Here is a 12433-nt window from a genome sequence, read left to right on the forward strand (position 1 = left end):
CGAGGAGGGCAGATTACCTGAAGTTGGGAGTTTGAGACCAGCCTGACCAACACGGTGAAACTCCGTCTCTACTAAAAATACAAAATTAACCAGGCATGGAGGCGGGTCCTTCTAATCTCAGCTACCTGGGAGCCTGAGGCAGGAGAATCACTTGAACCTGGGAGGTAGAGGTTGCAATGAACCGAGATCGCGCCACTCTACTCCAGCCTGGATGGTAGAGCAAGACTCCACCTTAGGAGAATGGTGTGATAACTCAAGTCAATGCAGGACAGGGGGAGCTCGCAGGTCTTCAGAGACAGCTGTTGAAGCCAGGGATCCTCATTCCCCTGGCCAGCCCCTGATTAGGGCCACAATCCCTAAGGAACCCGGATCGATCCCACAAGGAGTCCCTAAACATCATGTGGTCAATGAGTTCACTGAAGGAACTTTTTCTAAGAGACTGATTGTGGAAGAAAATCACATAAGGTTTCTTTGTGTTTCCCCCCCAAAGTGGTCTGAAACAAGGAAGAAAAGCACAGTTGATAATCTGTTAAATATTATTTGGAAGTCAATTTGGTGGGAATAGGTTACAACTCGGGAGTCAGGAGAGGCCTTTCTCGTGGCATCCACCAGGTGGCACCAGATCCCCAACACAGTCAATACAACCTTTCCAAGGGGCCAACCTTTCCAATGCGGTGGGAGCAGAGGAATAAGATAAACTGGCTTTTGTTTATAAGTGGGGAAACTGAAATGGACATAAGTACATGCACAGACATGGGAACAGTCCTAAAGTCTGGACCCAGGAAGTTCACAACAACAGTGCAATGTGGGGTGCCCAGCAAGAAAGGGAGATTGGGTGGGTGGAATTACCAGGGGTTCAGCAGCTGCTGGTGGGGTGTTGATGAATGAAGCAATGTGCACAGCCTGGTGTTAAACCTGGGCGCCCAGGAAAGCAATTCCCTGAACAAACTTTGCCTGAGCCCTTCCTCTCCACGGAGGCAGGGACTTGGAAGACCTTGCCTCAGTGCTCAGTACAGGAGCCAAGGGGCAGAGGCCTGGGAAAACCTTAGGTGAGAAGGACACTAAGGAAAGAAGGTGGTGGGGTCATAGGGAGTAAATAGCACATGCAGAGGCCCGGGGGTGTGAGTGAGTGGGTTATGCTTCAGAAACTGCTGGTAGGCTAGGCCAGCAACTGGTGCATGTGGAGGAGGAATGCAGGGGGAAGCACATGGGAGCCCTTGGTAGGGGGCCTTAAAAATACCTGCAAGACAGATAAACCAGAAACCAAAGACGTGGTTACTCATGGTGGGGGAGGAGTGGGTATCCATGGGGCAGGAAGATGGTGGAACGGAGACAGATTGGGAATGGGAAGGAATGATACTCTCTGAGTACCTTTGCATTTAGAGCCATAGTCATGGTCCGTGTACCCTAAAATAAATAATTAAACCCAACTAGGATGAAGGGGAACCCAGAATGGAATACAAACAGTAACCCATGAACCTAACCCATGTGAAAACACAACCACACAGACGGGAGCAGGAGACAAAAAGCAGCAGAACCAGCCCAGGCAAATTTGGAAACCAGTATTTTAACTGGACTCTGTAAAGCTAAAGTAAAAAAAAAGACACTAATACTGTAATCCAGTTAGTAAATGTGTTTCTTGCAAGGAGATGTGTTAGCAAATGGGATATTACTTTATGGATACACCAAGATTGAACACATAAGGTAATACATTGTCGAGGATGGGGGCTAAGTTTCTCACTGTAGGGGAAAGAAGTTACAAGTAAGGAAAGGAGGAAGGCCAAAAGAAACCCCAGGTGCTGGGCTGGAATCCGAGGCCTCAGAATCAATGTTTTGGTGTTTTTTTTTTTGACACAGGGTCTCACTCTGTCACCCAGGCTGGAGTGCAGTAGCATGATCATGTCTCACAGCAGCCTTGACTTCCTGGGCTCTGGTGATCTTTCTGCCTCCATCTCACAGGCAGCTGGGACTATAGGTGTGTGCCATCATGCCCGGCTATATTTTTTATATTTTTGTATTTTTAGTAGAGATGGGGTTTCACCATGTTGCCCAGGCTGGTCTCAAATGCCTAGGCTCAAGTGACCTGCTCACCTCAGCCTTCCAAAGTGCTGGCGCTACAGCTGTGAGCCACCACGTCCGGCCATAATTCATGTTTTTTAAATTTATATACAGACATAAAGATAGATGAAAATGCATGTGTGTGTCAGTACAAATGCTTGTATTTCCCAGCTCTGGCCACTGAGAGGGCTCAGAAGCAGCTGGATCTCAGTAGCGTCAAGTACCAGTTGCAGTCGGAGGTCTTGGTTTTTAAGTGCCATTCTCCAAGGAAAGGAACCAGGGCTCCTTGGAGAAATGGTTGATTCCAGGGCTGAGGTGGGAAAGATACAGATGAGTCTGGAATAGCCTGTGATGCTGGAAACTAAAGATATGCTTAGAAAAGGTGGAGGATGCACTGAAATGTCAGAGGCGTAACCTGAGGGGCTCCCACTGGCCAGAGCTGGAACAGTATGAGTAACAAAATAAACAATGGTAGTGTTGAGTTATAACCTGTGCAATGAAATAAATGTCCATGATTCCACGCTAATATAAAACCCTACTGAAGAAAGAAGGTAACTACATGAGGCGGGGACAGCTCATGGACATTCGCATTAAGCAGACATGGTAATGGCTGTTGCAGACCAGACCCACTCACTGGTGGACGCTGAAGTGGGAGTTCATATACAGCTATGTAGATACGGAGTGGGAAAAACGTTGAGGAGAAATAGGATGTTGGCATAATTTCAAAGTATCTCCCCCCATGATTATATTAATGTTCCAGTGGAGAAACGTGGCATAACCTCACCCTAGTCTTGGGAAAGCATTAGACAATCACACACGGAGGCACAGTCTACAGAATAACTGTCAAACCTGTCAGGGTCACATATAAGAGAAAAGACTGACGGACGGTCACAGATCAGGAGAAGAAGGGGACACACTGACTAACTGCAGTGTGGACTCCTGGAACACTGAAGGGACATTACTCAGTAGAGCTGTACCAGTCATAATTTCCTGTTTCTGCTCATTGTTTCACAGGAGATTCTAATGTTAGAAGAACCTGAATAAAATATAAATGGCAACTTTCTGTTCTATTTCTGCAAGTTTCCTTTAGTTTAAGATTATTTCTAAATAAAAAGTTTTTTTTAAAAAAAAAATGACTGATGCTTAGGGCCTGGCCTGTGAGTGAAGGGAAACTCTCATGTTTGAGCTCATTTTACACCAGGTATACTTCTGTACATTTCCTAATTGAATCCTCACAACCCCATGTAAGGAGAGCACGGAAGCTTGTCTTTGCATGAGGGAAAAATGAAATTCGGAAGTGTTTAGAAGGCCACCTAGTGAGTAACAGCAGGCCTGGGATTCAAAGGCCACGCTTGAGTATTCTTTTGTGGCAGTGCTCACAACCTGACATTACGCTATTCATGCATGTCTGTTTCCTGTGGATGGTGTGTCTGCTTTGCCACGGGGCCGACTTAGGGTAGTGGCCCCTCTGAGACTTGGATCTGTGGCTGGCTCCTGAGTGGTACTCAACAACTCTTAAGAATTTTGTGTGCATGTGTGTGCATATGTGTGTGCGCATATGTGTGCATATGTGTGTGCGTGTGTGCACATGTGTGTGTGCGTGTGTGGGTGTATGCACATGTGCCACCTCCTAGGCCTGCACCAACATGGAGTGGTGGCTCCTTCCCTCTGTACCACTGTCCAGCCAGCCATGGTGGCATGAATCTCAGTCCCCACAGCGAGTGCATGCCCATCGGGTGCCAGCCTGCAGGGATACCACTGTGCCACGGCAGCAACCACAACCAAAGGCCCACAGCTCCTTCATGGTCATCAGAACCAGTCTCTTGGGACAAGTAAGACTCCCTTGTGGTGCCTGGACTTCTCCTGGAAGGAAAAGCAACTTGTGGAAGGTAAGCATGCTATTTTTGTCAAAAGTGAGATGAGACAAATTGTGAACTTTGAGTATTAAATTAATGCAATCTTATTTTATCCCCAAAGCTGATGATGTGGGCCAATTGGTAGTTTAGAAAAGGAGGAGGGCAAGGGGAAGGAGGAGGAGGAGCAGAAAGGGAGGGGGAGGAAGAGGAAGGTAGGAAGCAGAGAAAGAAAACACAGAGGCCGCTGTGGGTGACTCTGGAATGAGAACTCTGCTGTCCTCAAGCTGTAGCAGGCAGTGTCCCTGTCACTAGCCCAAGCCCATTTGCCCAGCACTACCAACTAGCTCTGTGTCCTGGGAGCGCAGGGTCCCTTGGATTCTTTCCAGGCCTTGAAGTCACACAAGTGTCAGGGTCTTCGCCAGCTCAGGAGTCACATAACTTCTATCCCTGGGGTTTCCGCTGTCACACAGGACTCACAGTGTCTCTTTCAGGGAAGGGCAAGAAGACTTGGAGGAGCAGCCTTCATTCTAGTCCACAGAGGGTCTGCTACTTGGTAGACTCCCAGGAAAAACAAATCATGCTTCTAGTGATCCGCAAGCTTGCCTGGTGCCTTACCCACAAATCTTGTGTTAACTGTGGCTCCTACCTTATTCCATCATTCCGGCCTTCCATCATTCATTCACACGTTGTCTCTCAAACACCACTGAGTGTTGAGCAGGGTTGCCAGCTTCAGCCAATGACGATGTAGGATGCCCAGTCCAATGTGAATTTCAGAGAAGCGATGACTAAGTTTGTAGTGCCACATGTTCCATATAGTACATATACGATTGGGACATACAAGAACATGTTATTTGCTGCATATCTGAAATTCCACTTTAACTGGGCATCCTGTGTTTTATTTGGCAACCCAGTGGCTACCGGGCTCTGCTTGTACCGTTGGTGTCCCCCTCCCCCAACCCCAGGGCATTTTCCAGAGACTCAGTGCATAACTGAGTCATGAAAACTCCTCTTCTGCACCTAGACTAGGACACTGTCCAAGACAAATGCTGTAAAAATGGGTTTCAGAGACCCAGGCTCACTTGTTTACCTATTGTATTGAATGACAAGGAAATGGTCTTTAACATTTACTTGTTTAAAGAATGTGAAGACCTACCTCAAATAGGGTTTCTTGTCCCTAAAGAGTTTAGATTTTATGACGAAATAACAAATTCTAGAAAAACATCAGAACCAATGAGTTAATGAAGACTACAAACATACAATCTGATACCAGCTATTTAAATGTGTTCATAAAAAAATGAGTGTAGGGAATCCATCCAAATATATTTGAATAATTATGGATTATTATAACACAACCCAATGTCATCAGCCTTCCTGGCCTGTCAATATAAAAGCAGTCATGTTCACAGACACAGCCGAGGCCTGGTTTTTACTGACACGTGTTAACTGGAACGCATGGCTCCTTTGCAATGCCCTCCTGCTCCAGGTGCTTCTGTGAATTCCCAGGAGGAAAGTATCCTCCTGGGAAACTGGTCTGCAAGCTCTAGTCACTTTGCAGTGCCCGTTACAGGTCCAGGCCCCCTGCCAGCATCTGCCACCTGCACAGCTACTTGGAGAGCCAGTGTTCATACCAGTGCTGCCCTTCCAAAGCCAAATCTCGTGGTGCCCAGGGGATGAAAGGGGCTGCTTCTGCAGAGGTGGGATGGCATCCCTTCCCCAAAGCCACTCTCCCACCACACCTCCAAAACACCCTCAGAAGCAGCTGTCAGTGCCTGGGTCTTAGCCTCTCATCATGCCTTGCTGAGAAGCATTCCGGCACTAAACTCCATACCAAGAAGCTAACAACGCTGTCATCATCCTAACGCCATTTTATTTTTAAATATAAGTTTTATAATGATCACTTAAAAGATATATACATCCTCTATATTTCATTGTTTTCTCTAGAAACTTTAATTGCAGAGATGACTGCCATGTAAATGGACGCAAGGGGCCACAGAGGCCTGCAGAAAGCAAATGGAAGGGACTGACCTACTGGTGACTTTCATTCTAGAATCAGGTATGTGTTGAGAGCTTTGCCCCGCAGATTCTTCATCTCCTCGAGCACCTTCTCTCCTGCCTTCTCTGCTGGTTGTGCTTGATCTTTCACTTCTCTGAGTATCAAAAAAACCCAACAAAGAAACATGAGGACACTTAATAATACCATGCAAGTCACCCTCTGAGCACTGCTGGTGAAGGTCAGAGGAGCGTTTTCTTTAATATATAAAGAAGGTTTTCACCACATTTAGTGATGGTCTAGTTACCAGAGAAAGCACTCAGCTTATGAATGATTCAGACCTGGCTTCTGGTCTCAGCTGCATCAGTTTCTGAGTACGGGCAAGTTACCTAAGCATTGAGAGCCCCTGTTTCCTTAAGTACGAATGGTGTAATTCCCATCTCACAGCACTGTAGCGGAGGTGAGATGAGACCTTATTTACAGAGATCCTAGTATGAGGTCTTCTGAGTGCTCAGTCCGTGCTGGCTGGTTTTCCATCTTTATGAATGAGGTAGATACACACTGTTTCTGACTCTGGCAATGGCTTCAGAAGAGTGGGCACCGAAAGGGAGGGTTGTGCCCCTGGACCAAGTAGTGGCTGACATGGAGCCAAGGCTGATGTTGGTGTGGCCGGGGTTGCTGGGTAGAACTTTGACTGGATGTGGTGTAAAATGAGGCTATCAATTGAGGGGTGCAGTGGGGGTAGACAGAGAGCTGAGAGATGAGGAGGACTTGGGCTTCTTAGGGGCCAGTTTGCCTCTTGGTGGGCCAGGGCTAAGGGTTAGGATGCAGATGGAGACCGGGCTCAGAGGCTGTCCTGGTGCTCACCAGCATCCAGATATCTGCGAGGAAATGATGAATGTTTCAGTTGAAAGGACAGATGTCTTGTTCAAAGATTGTGAACTCAGCTATATGATCTGCTTGAGCAATAGAAGAATCCAATATAAAATAAAGTGCTTCTGAGACATTTTCTAAAGAGTGTGACATGTCTGGCCAATGCCCGACAGTCTTGGAAAACTAGAAATACCCGAAAGTGGAGAATTAGAATGTTCCCTAATGCACATAATTAAAGAAATTAGTTGGTATCATTTTATGGAATCATGTTTAAAAATATGTAGATCCTGTCTCCCCTTACATATAATGATGATTGAGTAACATCGTGTTGATCTAAGGAGTGCTGAATGATGTGTCAGCAACTGAAGTCACCGTCTCACAGTTCCTTGAACATTTTATGGGGAATGTGATTCACCTGTGGGTCTTGAGAGGGCCCAGACTGCTGTCCAGGCAGCAAAGAATCTCTCTGGTTAATTTCAGTCATTGAGTGAGAGCAGATGATTCTTTGCATCCATGAAAATAAATGTTGGCCAGACACCAAATAAAGAACGGTCTTCATGTGGAAATGGGACACTGTTAATGTATTCTTTTTGTTCTGTCCCTGTCTGTCCAGGCTCTGGGCACGTGTGTGTCTGGCAGGGAGGACTCTGTTGGCTTCCGGCTGAGAGAAGGAGGTGAGGAAGGGAAAAACTAAGAACAAAGAGGAGGAAAAAACTGAGCACAGGATTAGGCTGGATATAAGCTGAAGAGAGTTTCTGAACCGAATCACTTTTGAAAATGGTCTGTGGAATATCAACTTGCTGAAATACTATGCAGCCAATAAAATGACAATTATGTTGACAATTTTGATGCATAAAAAATGCACATAAAATAATTTTACCTCCAAAAGAGGTAAATTAAAAATGCCAATTATTGCAAATGTGTGAAATGTATACATATTTTTTGAAAAAATTAGAAGCTGACTTGGTGTGCAGAAAATTTACAGTTCATTGTTAGTTTCTTTTTCTGTAAAGTACTAAAAATATGTAAAAAATGATATACCACTTTGGGTGAATATGTAAAGTGATACATTCTATTTCATTTCATAATAATTTGATAACCAAATGCCATTCAACATTAGCTCCATGGTATAAGGAGTGAAGACTCATGTAAAAGAGCAAGTGAGTAGATAGCTATTGAATATTACCTTGCTCCTGGGGCAAGCCAGTCTATGTCCAGAGGTAATATTTAAATTAATCATTTAAAAACCTTGGTCAGTTATTTGAAACTTGAAGCAGGACACAAAGGGCATCTGTGTTGAGGTGCAAGAGGTTTTATGTGCTGAGTAGTATAACACAATATTCCATTGAGTTAATTAACTGATCAAAACAGAGGCTTACTGGAATTCTACTTAAAATTTTGTTTCCTACATTTTCTTTTACTAGAAACTGCCAGTCTATTTTCTGAGCAGTGTTGGCTGCTGCAGGTCTCTGAAACTATCACAGACAAACCAGAAAGACGTCTTACTGCTCTAAGAAATGTGAGCATTCATTTCTGAAAAGGCAGCCACCCCCACAACAAAGTAGAAGACAAACTGATGAAACAAATTTGCAACATATATAAGAAAGGGTAATTATCATTAATAAATAAGAGACGCTTACAAATAAGGAAGAAATACAGGCAAAATAGGCCAAAAAAGTCCCTCTTCAAAGAAGAGAAGCATTTACAGATTTTTTTAGTATAAATTTTAAACAAAGAAATTAAAAGTAAAATAACGAGATGGTCTTTAAAAAAGTTCTGCCTCAAAGATGGCCGAATAGGAACAGCTCTGGAGTGCAGTTCCCAGCGAGAACACAGAGGGTGCGTGATCACCGCATTTCCTTTTTACTGCCCACAGACTAGGAGATTCCTGGGAGGAAAAGTGCCGCAAGTCTCCAGCACAGCTGTTTCAGCTGGTGCAGCGGGTCTCTGCACAAGAACTCACACAAATCTGGGTGCTGTTTCAGCTGGTGCCTGGAATGCCTGGGAGACAGAGTCACCCATTTAACTGAAAAAGGGGGTTGAAATAGGGAGCCAGGTGATCTGGCTTGGTGGGTCCCACTCTCACAAAGACCAGCAATCTGAAACACTCTGGATTGAGTGTTTCACAGCAAGCACAGCTGGACCTGGGACAGTACAGCTTTGTGGGGGGGAGGGCATCCACCATCACCGAGGCAGTCCACCACTACCAAGTCAGTCTGCCATTACTGAGGCAGTCCACCATTACCGAGGCAGTCCACCATTACAGAGACAGTCTGCCATTACTGAGGCAGACCGCCATTACTGAGGGAGTTCTAACTATACCTCTATAAACAAAACTGCAAGGAAGTTCACACGGCATCTGGGCAGAGCCCACGGCAGCTCAGCAATGCCTCTGCTGGCAGACTGTGACTAGGCTACCTCCTTGATGGGCAGCAGCACATCAGGAACTTATAAATAAAGCCCCACCTTCCCAGGAGAGAGCAACTGGGAAAAAAAAGGTGGTTATCAGCTCCACTGCAGCAGACTTAAACTACCTGCCCCACAGCTCTGAACAGAACAATGGAGCTCATAGCTCAGCACTTGAGCTCCTATAAAGGACAGATTGCCTCCTCAAGGAGTTCCCTGACCCCTGTATATCCAAAGAGACACCTCATAAAGGAGAACCCAGGCTGACATCTGGTGGGTATCCTTCAGGGACAAAGATAACAGAAGAAGAAACTGGCAGCAACCCTTACTGTTCTTCAGTCACCACAGGTGAACTCCAGGCAAGCAGGGTCTGGAGTGGACCTCCAGCAGTCCTAAAGCAGAGGGGCCTGACTGTTAGAAGGAAAACTAAAAAACAGAAAGAAATAACTTCATCATCAACAAAAAGGACATCCACTCAGAGACCCCATCTGAAAGTCGCCAACTATAAAGACCACACGTAGATAAATTCACAAAGATGAGAAGAAACTAGCACAAAAAGGATGAAAACACCCAAAACCAGAACGCCTCTCCTCCTCCAAGGGATCACAACTCCTCACCAGCAAGGGAACAAGGCTGGATGGAGAATAAGTCTGATGAATTGACAGAAACAGGCTTCAGAAAGTGGGTAATAACAAACCTCTCTGAGCTGAGAGAACATGTTCTAACACAATGCAAAGAAACTAAGAACCTTGAAAAAAGGCTTGATGAAATGTTAACGAGAATAAACAGCTTAGAAAAGAATATAAATAAACTGATGGAGCTGAAAAATACAACACAAAAACTTTGAGAAGCATACACAAGTTTCAATAGCCAAATCGACCAAGCAGAAGAAAGGATATCAGAGATTGAAGATCAACTCAATGAAATAAAATGAGAAGGCAAGATTAGAGAAAAAAGAGTAAAAAGAAATGAACAAAGCCTCCAAGAAATGTGGGAGTATGTGAGTAGACCTAATCTACATTTGATAGGTGTACCTGAATGTGATGGAGAGAATGATCCAAGCTGGAAAACACTCTTCAGGATATTATCCAGGATAACTTCCCCCAACCTACCAAGGCAGGCCAACATTCAAGTCCAGGAAATGCAGAGAACACCACAAAGATATTCCTCAAGGAGAGTGACCCCAAGGCACATAATCGTCAGATTCACCAGGGTCAAAATGAAGGAAAAAATGCAAAGGGCAGCCAGAGAGAAAGGTCAGGTTACCCACAAAGGGAAGCCCATCAGACTCACAGTGGATCTCTCAGCAGAAACTCTACAAGCCAGAAGAGAGTGGGGACCAATATTCAACATCCTTAAAGAAAAGAACTTTCAAACTAGAATTTCATATCCAGCCAAACTAAGCTCTAAGTGAAGGAGAAATAAAATCCTTTACGAATAAGCAATTACTGAGAGATTTCATCACCACCAGGCCTGCTTTACAAGAGCTCCTGAAAGAAGCACCAAACATAGAAAGGAACAACCAGTACCAGCTACTCCAAAAACATGCCAAATGGTAAAGAGCATCAGCACAATGAAGAAACTGCGTCAACTAATGGGCAAAACAACCAGCTAGCATCAAAATGGCAGTATCAAATTCACACATGTGTAAATGGGCTAAATGCCCCAATCAAAAGACACAGACTGGCAAATTGGATAAAAAGTCAAAACCCATTGGTGTGCAAGGATACATATAGGAGATCATTAAAAAATCTGGAGACAACAGATGCTGGAGAGGATGTGGAGAAATAGGAACACTTTTACACTATTGGTGGGAGCGTAAATTAGTTCAACCATTGTGGAAGACAGTGTGGTGATTCCTCAAGGACCTAGAAATATAAATTCCATTTGAACCAGCAATCCCATTACTGGGTATATATCCAAAGGATTAGAAATCATTCTATTATAAAGACACATGCACACATATATTCATTGTGGCACTATTTACAATAGCAAAGACCTGGAACCAACCCAAATGCCCATCAATGATAGACTGGACAAAGAAAATGTGGCACATATACACCATGGAATACTATGCAGCCATAAAAAATGATGAGTTCGTGTCCTTTGTAGGGACATGGATGAAATTGGAAACCATCATTCTCAGCAAACTGACACAAGAACAGAAAATCAAACTCTGCATGTTCTTACTCATAGGCGGGTGTTGAACAATAAGACCACATGGACACAGGGAGGGAGCATCACACACTGGGGTCTGTTGGAGGGGGTCTAGGGGAGGGACAGCAGTGGGGAAGGGAGTTGGGGAGAGATAGCGTGGGGAGAAATGCCTTATATAGGTGATGGGGATGGAGGCAGCAAACCACATTGCCATGTATGCACCTATGCAACAATCCTGCATGTTCTTCACATGTACCCCAGAACCTAAAGTGCAATAAAATATATATATTTAAAAAAAAGTTCTGCCTCACTGATAAAGATGAAAATAAATATGACACTATTCTATGTTGTCCAGGGCATTTGAATGCAAGCGGTTCTAACCTCTACTAGTAGAAGAGATGGTAATACAATGTCTGGATGGTCATTGAACCATATATATATGAAAACTTTAAAATGTGCATTGATCTAGAATTTATCCTCAGGAAGCAGTCTGGTAAGTTTTCAAGGAATTATGGTACAAGGATGTTTGTTGCAACGCTATTGATAACAGAAAACACTGCAAAGAGTTTACATGTTCATTTTCAGATTCTTGGTTAAATAAATTATGGTACATCCACTTAGGGAAATATAATAATTTATATGTATATTTATAGTATGTGCTTATGATAAATTGTTAAATACAAGTGCAGAAGAGAAAACAATATGTATAATATGATTGAATTTTGTTAAAACCATATATATTTATATTTTCAACCATGTATGATGATTTCTGTATATATGGAAAAATATATTTAACTATATATATTTAATATTATAAATATATTTTTATATATTTAACCATATATTTAAACCATATACATGGTTAAAAATATAAATACATGCATAATATAATATATACATATAAATATATATCTATATTTTTGGAAGACCATACATCAAAATGCATGTTACTGCCTTTGGGTAGTAGGATTGTTTCTAATTTTTAAAATAATATAAAGACACTTTTCAAAGAAAAAGAATAAAAATAAAGTTTATACATGGAATTTCAAAGTTATAAACCATATGAACTATAGGTGACTATTTACATTAAAAA

The 12433-nt window shown here is 43.5% G+C and overlaps 1 protein-coding gene across 7 annotated transcripts in view; it reads right to left on the reverse strand.

Moving 5' to 3' along the window:
* Positions 1-5761: 5761 nt before the first annotated feature.
* The window catches only part of CFAP221 (cilia and flagella associated protein 221), a 110152-nt gene continuing 103480 nt past the window's right edge, over positions 5762-12433 (reverse strand). For all 7 annotated transcript variants that reach the window (XM_074399856.1, XM_074399861.1, XM_074399860.1 and 4 more), the window contains one exon: positions 5762-6061. In XM_074399856.1, the coding sequence (XP_074255957.1) occupies positions 5953-6061 (109 nt within the window). In that variant the 3' untranslated portion in view covers positions 5762-5952. The remainder of the gene's footprint in view (positions 6062-12433) is intronic.

This window comes from Saimiri boliviensis, chromosome 5, assembly GCF_048565385.1.
Source record: "Saimiri boliviensis isolate mSaiBol1 chromosome 5, mSaiBol1.pri, whole genome shotgun sequence".
Taxonomy (NCBI): Eukaryota; Metazoa; Chordata; class Mammalia; order Primates; family Cebidae; genus Saimiri; species Saimiri boliviensis.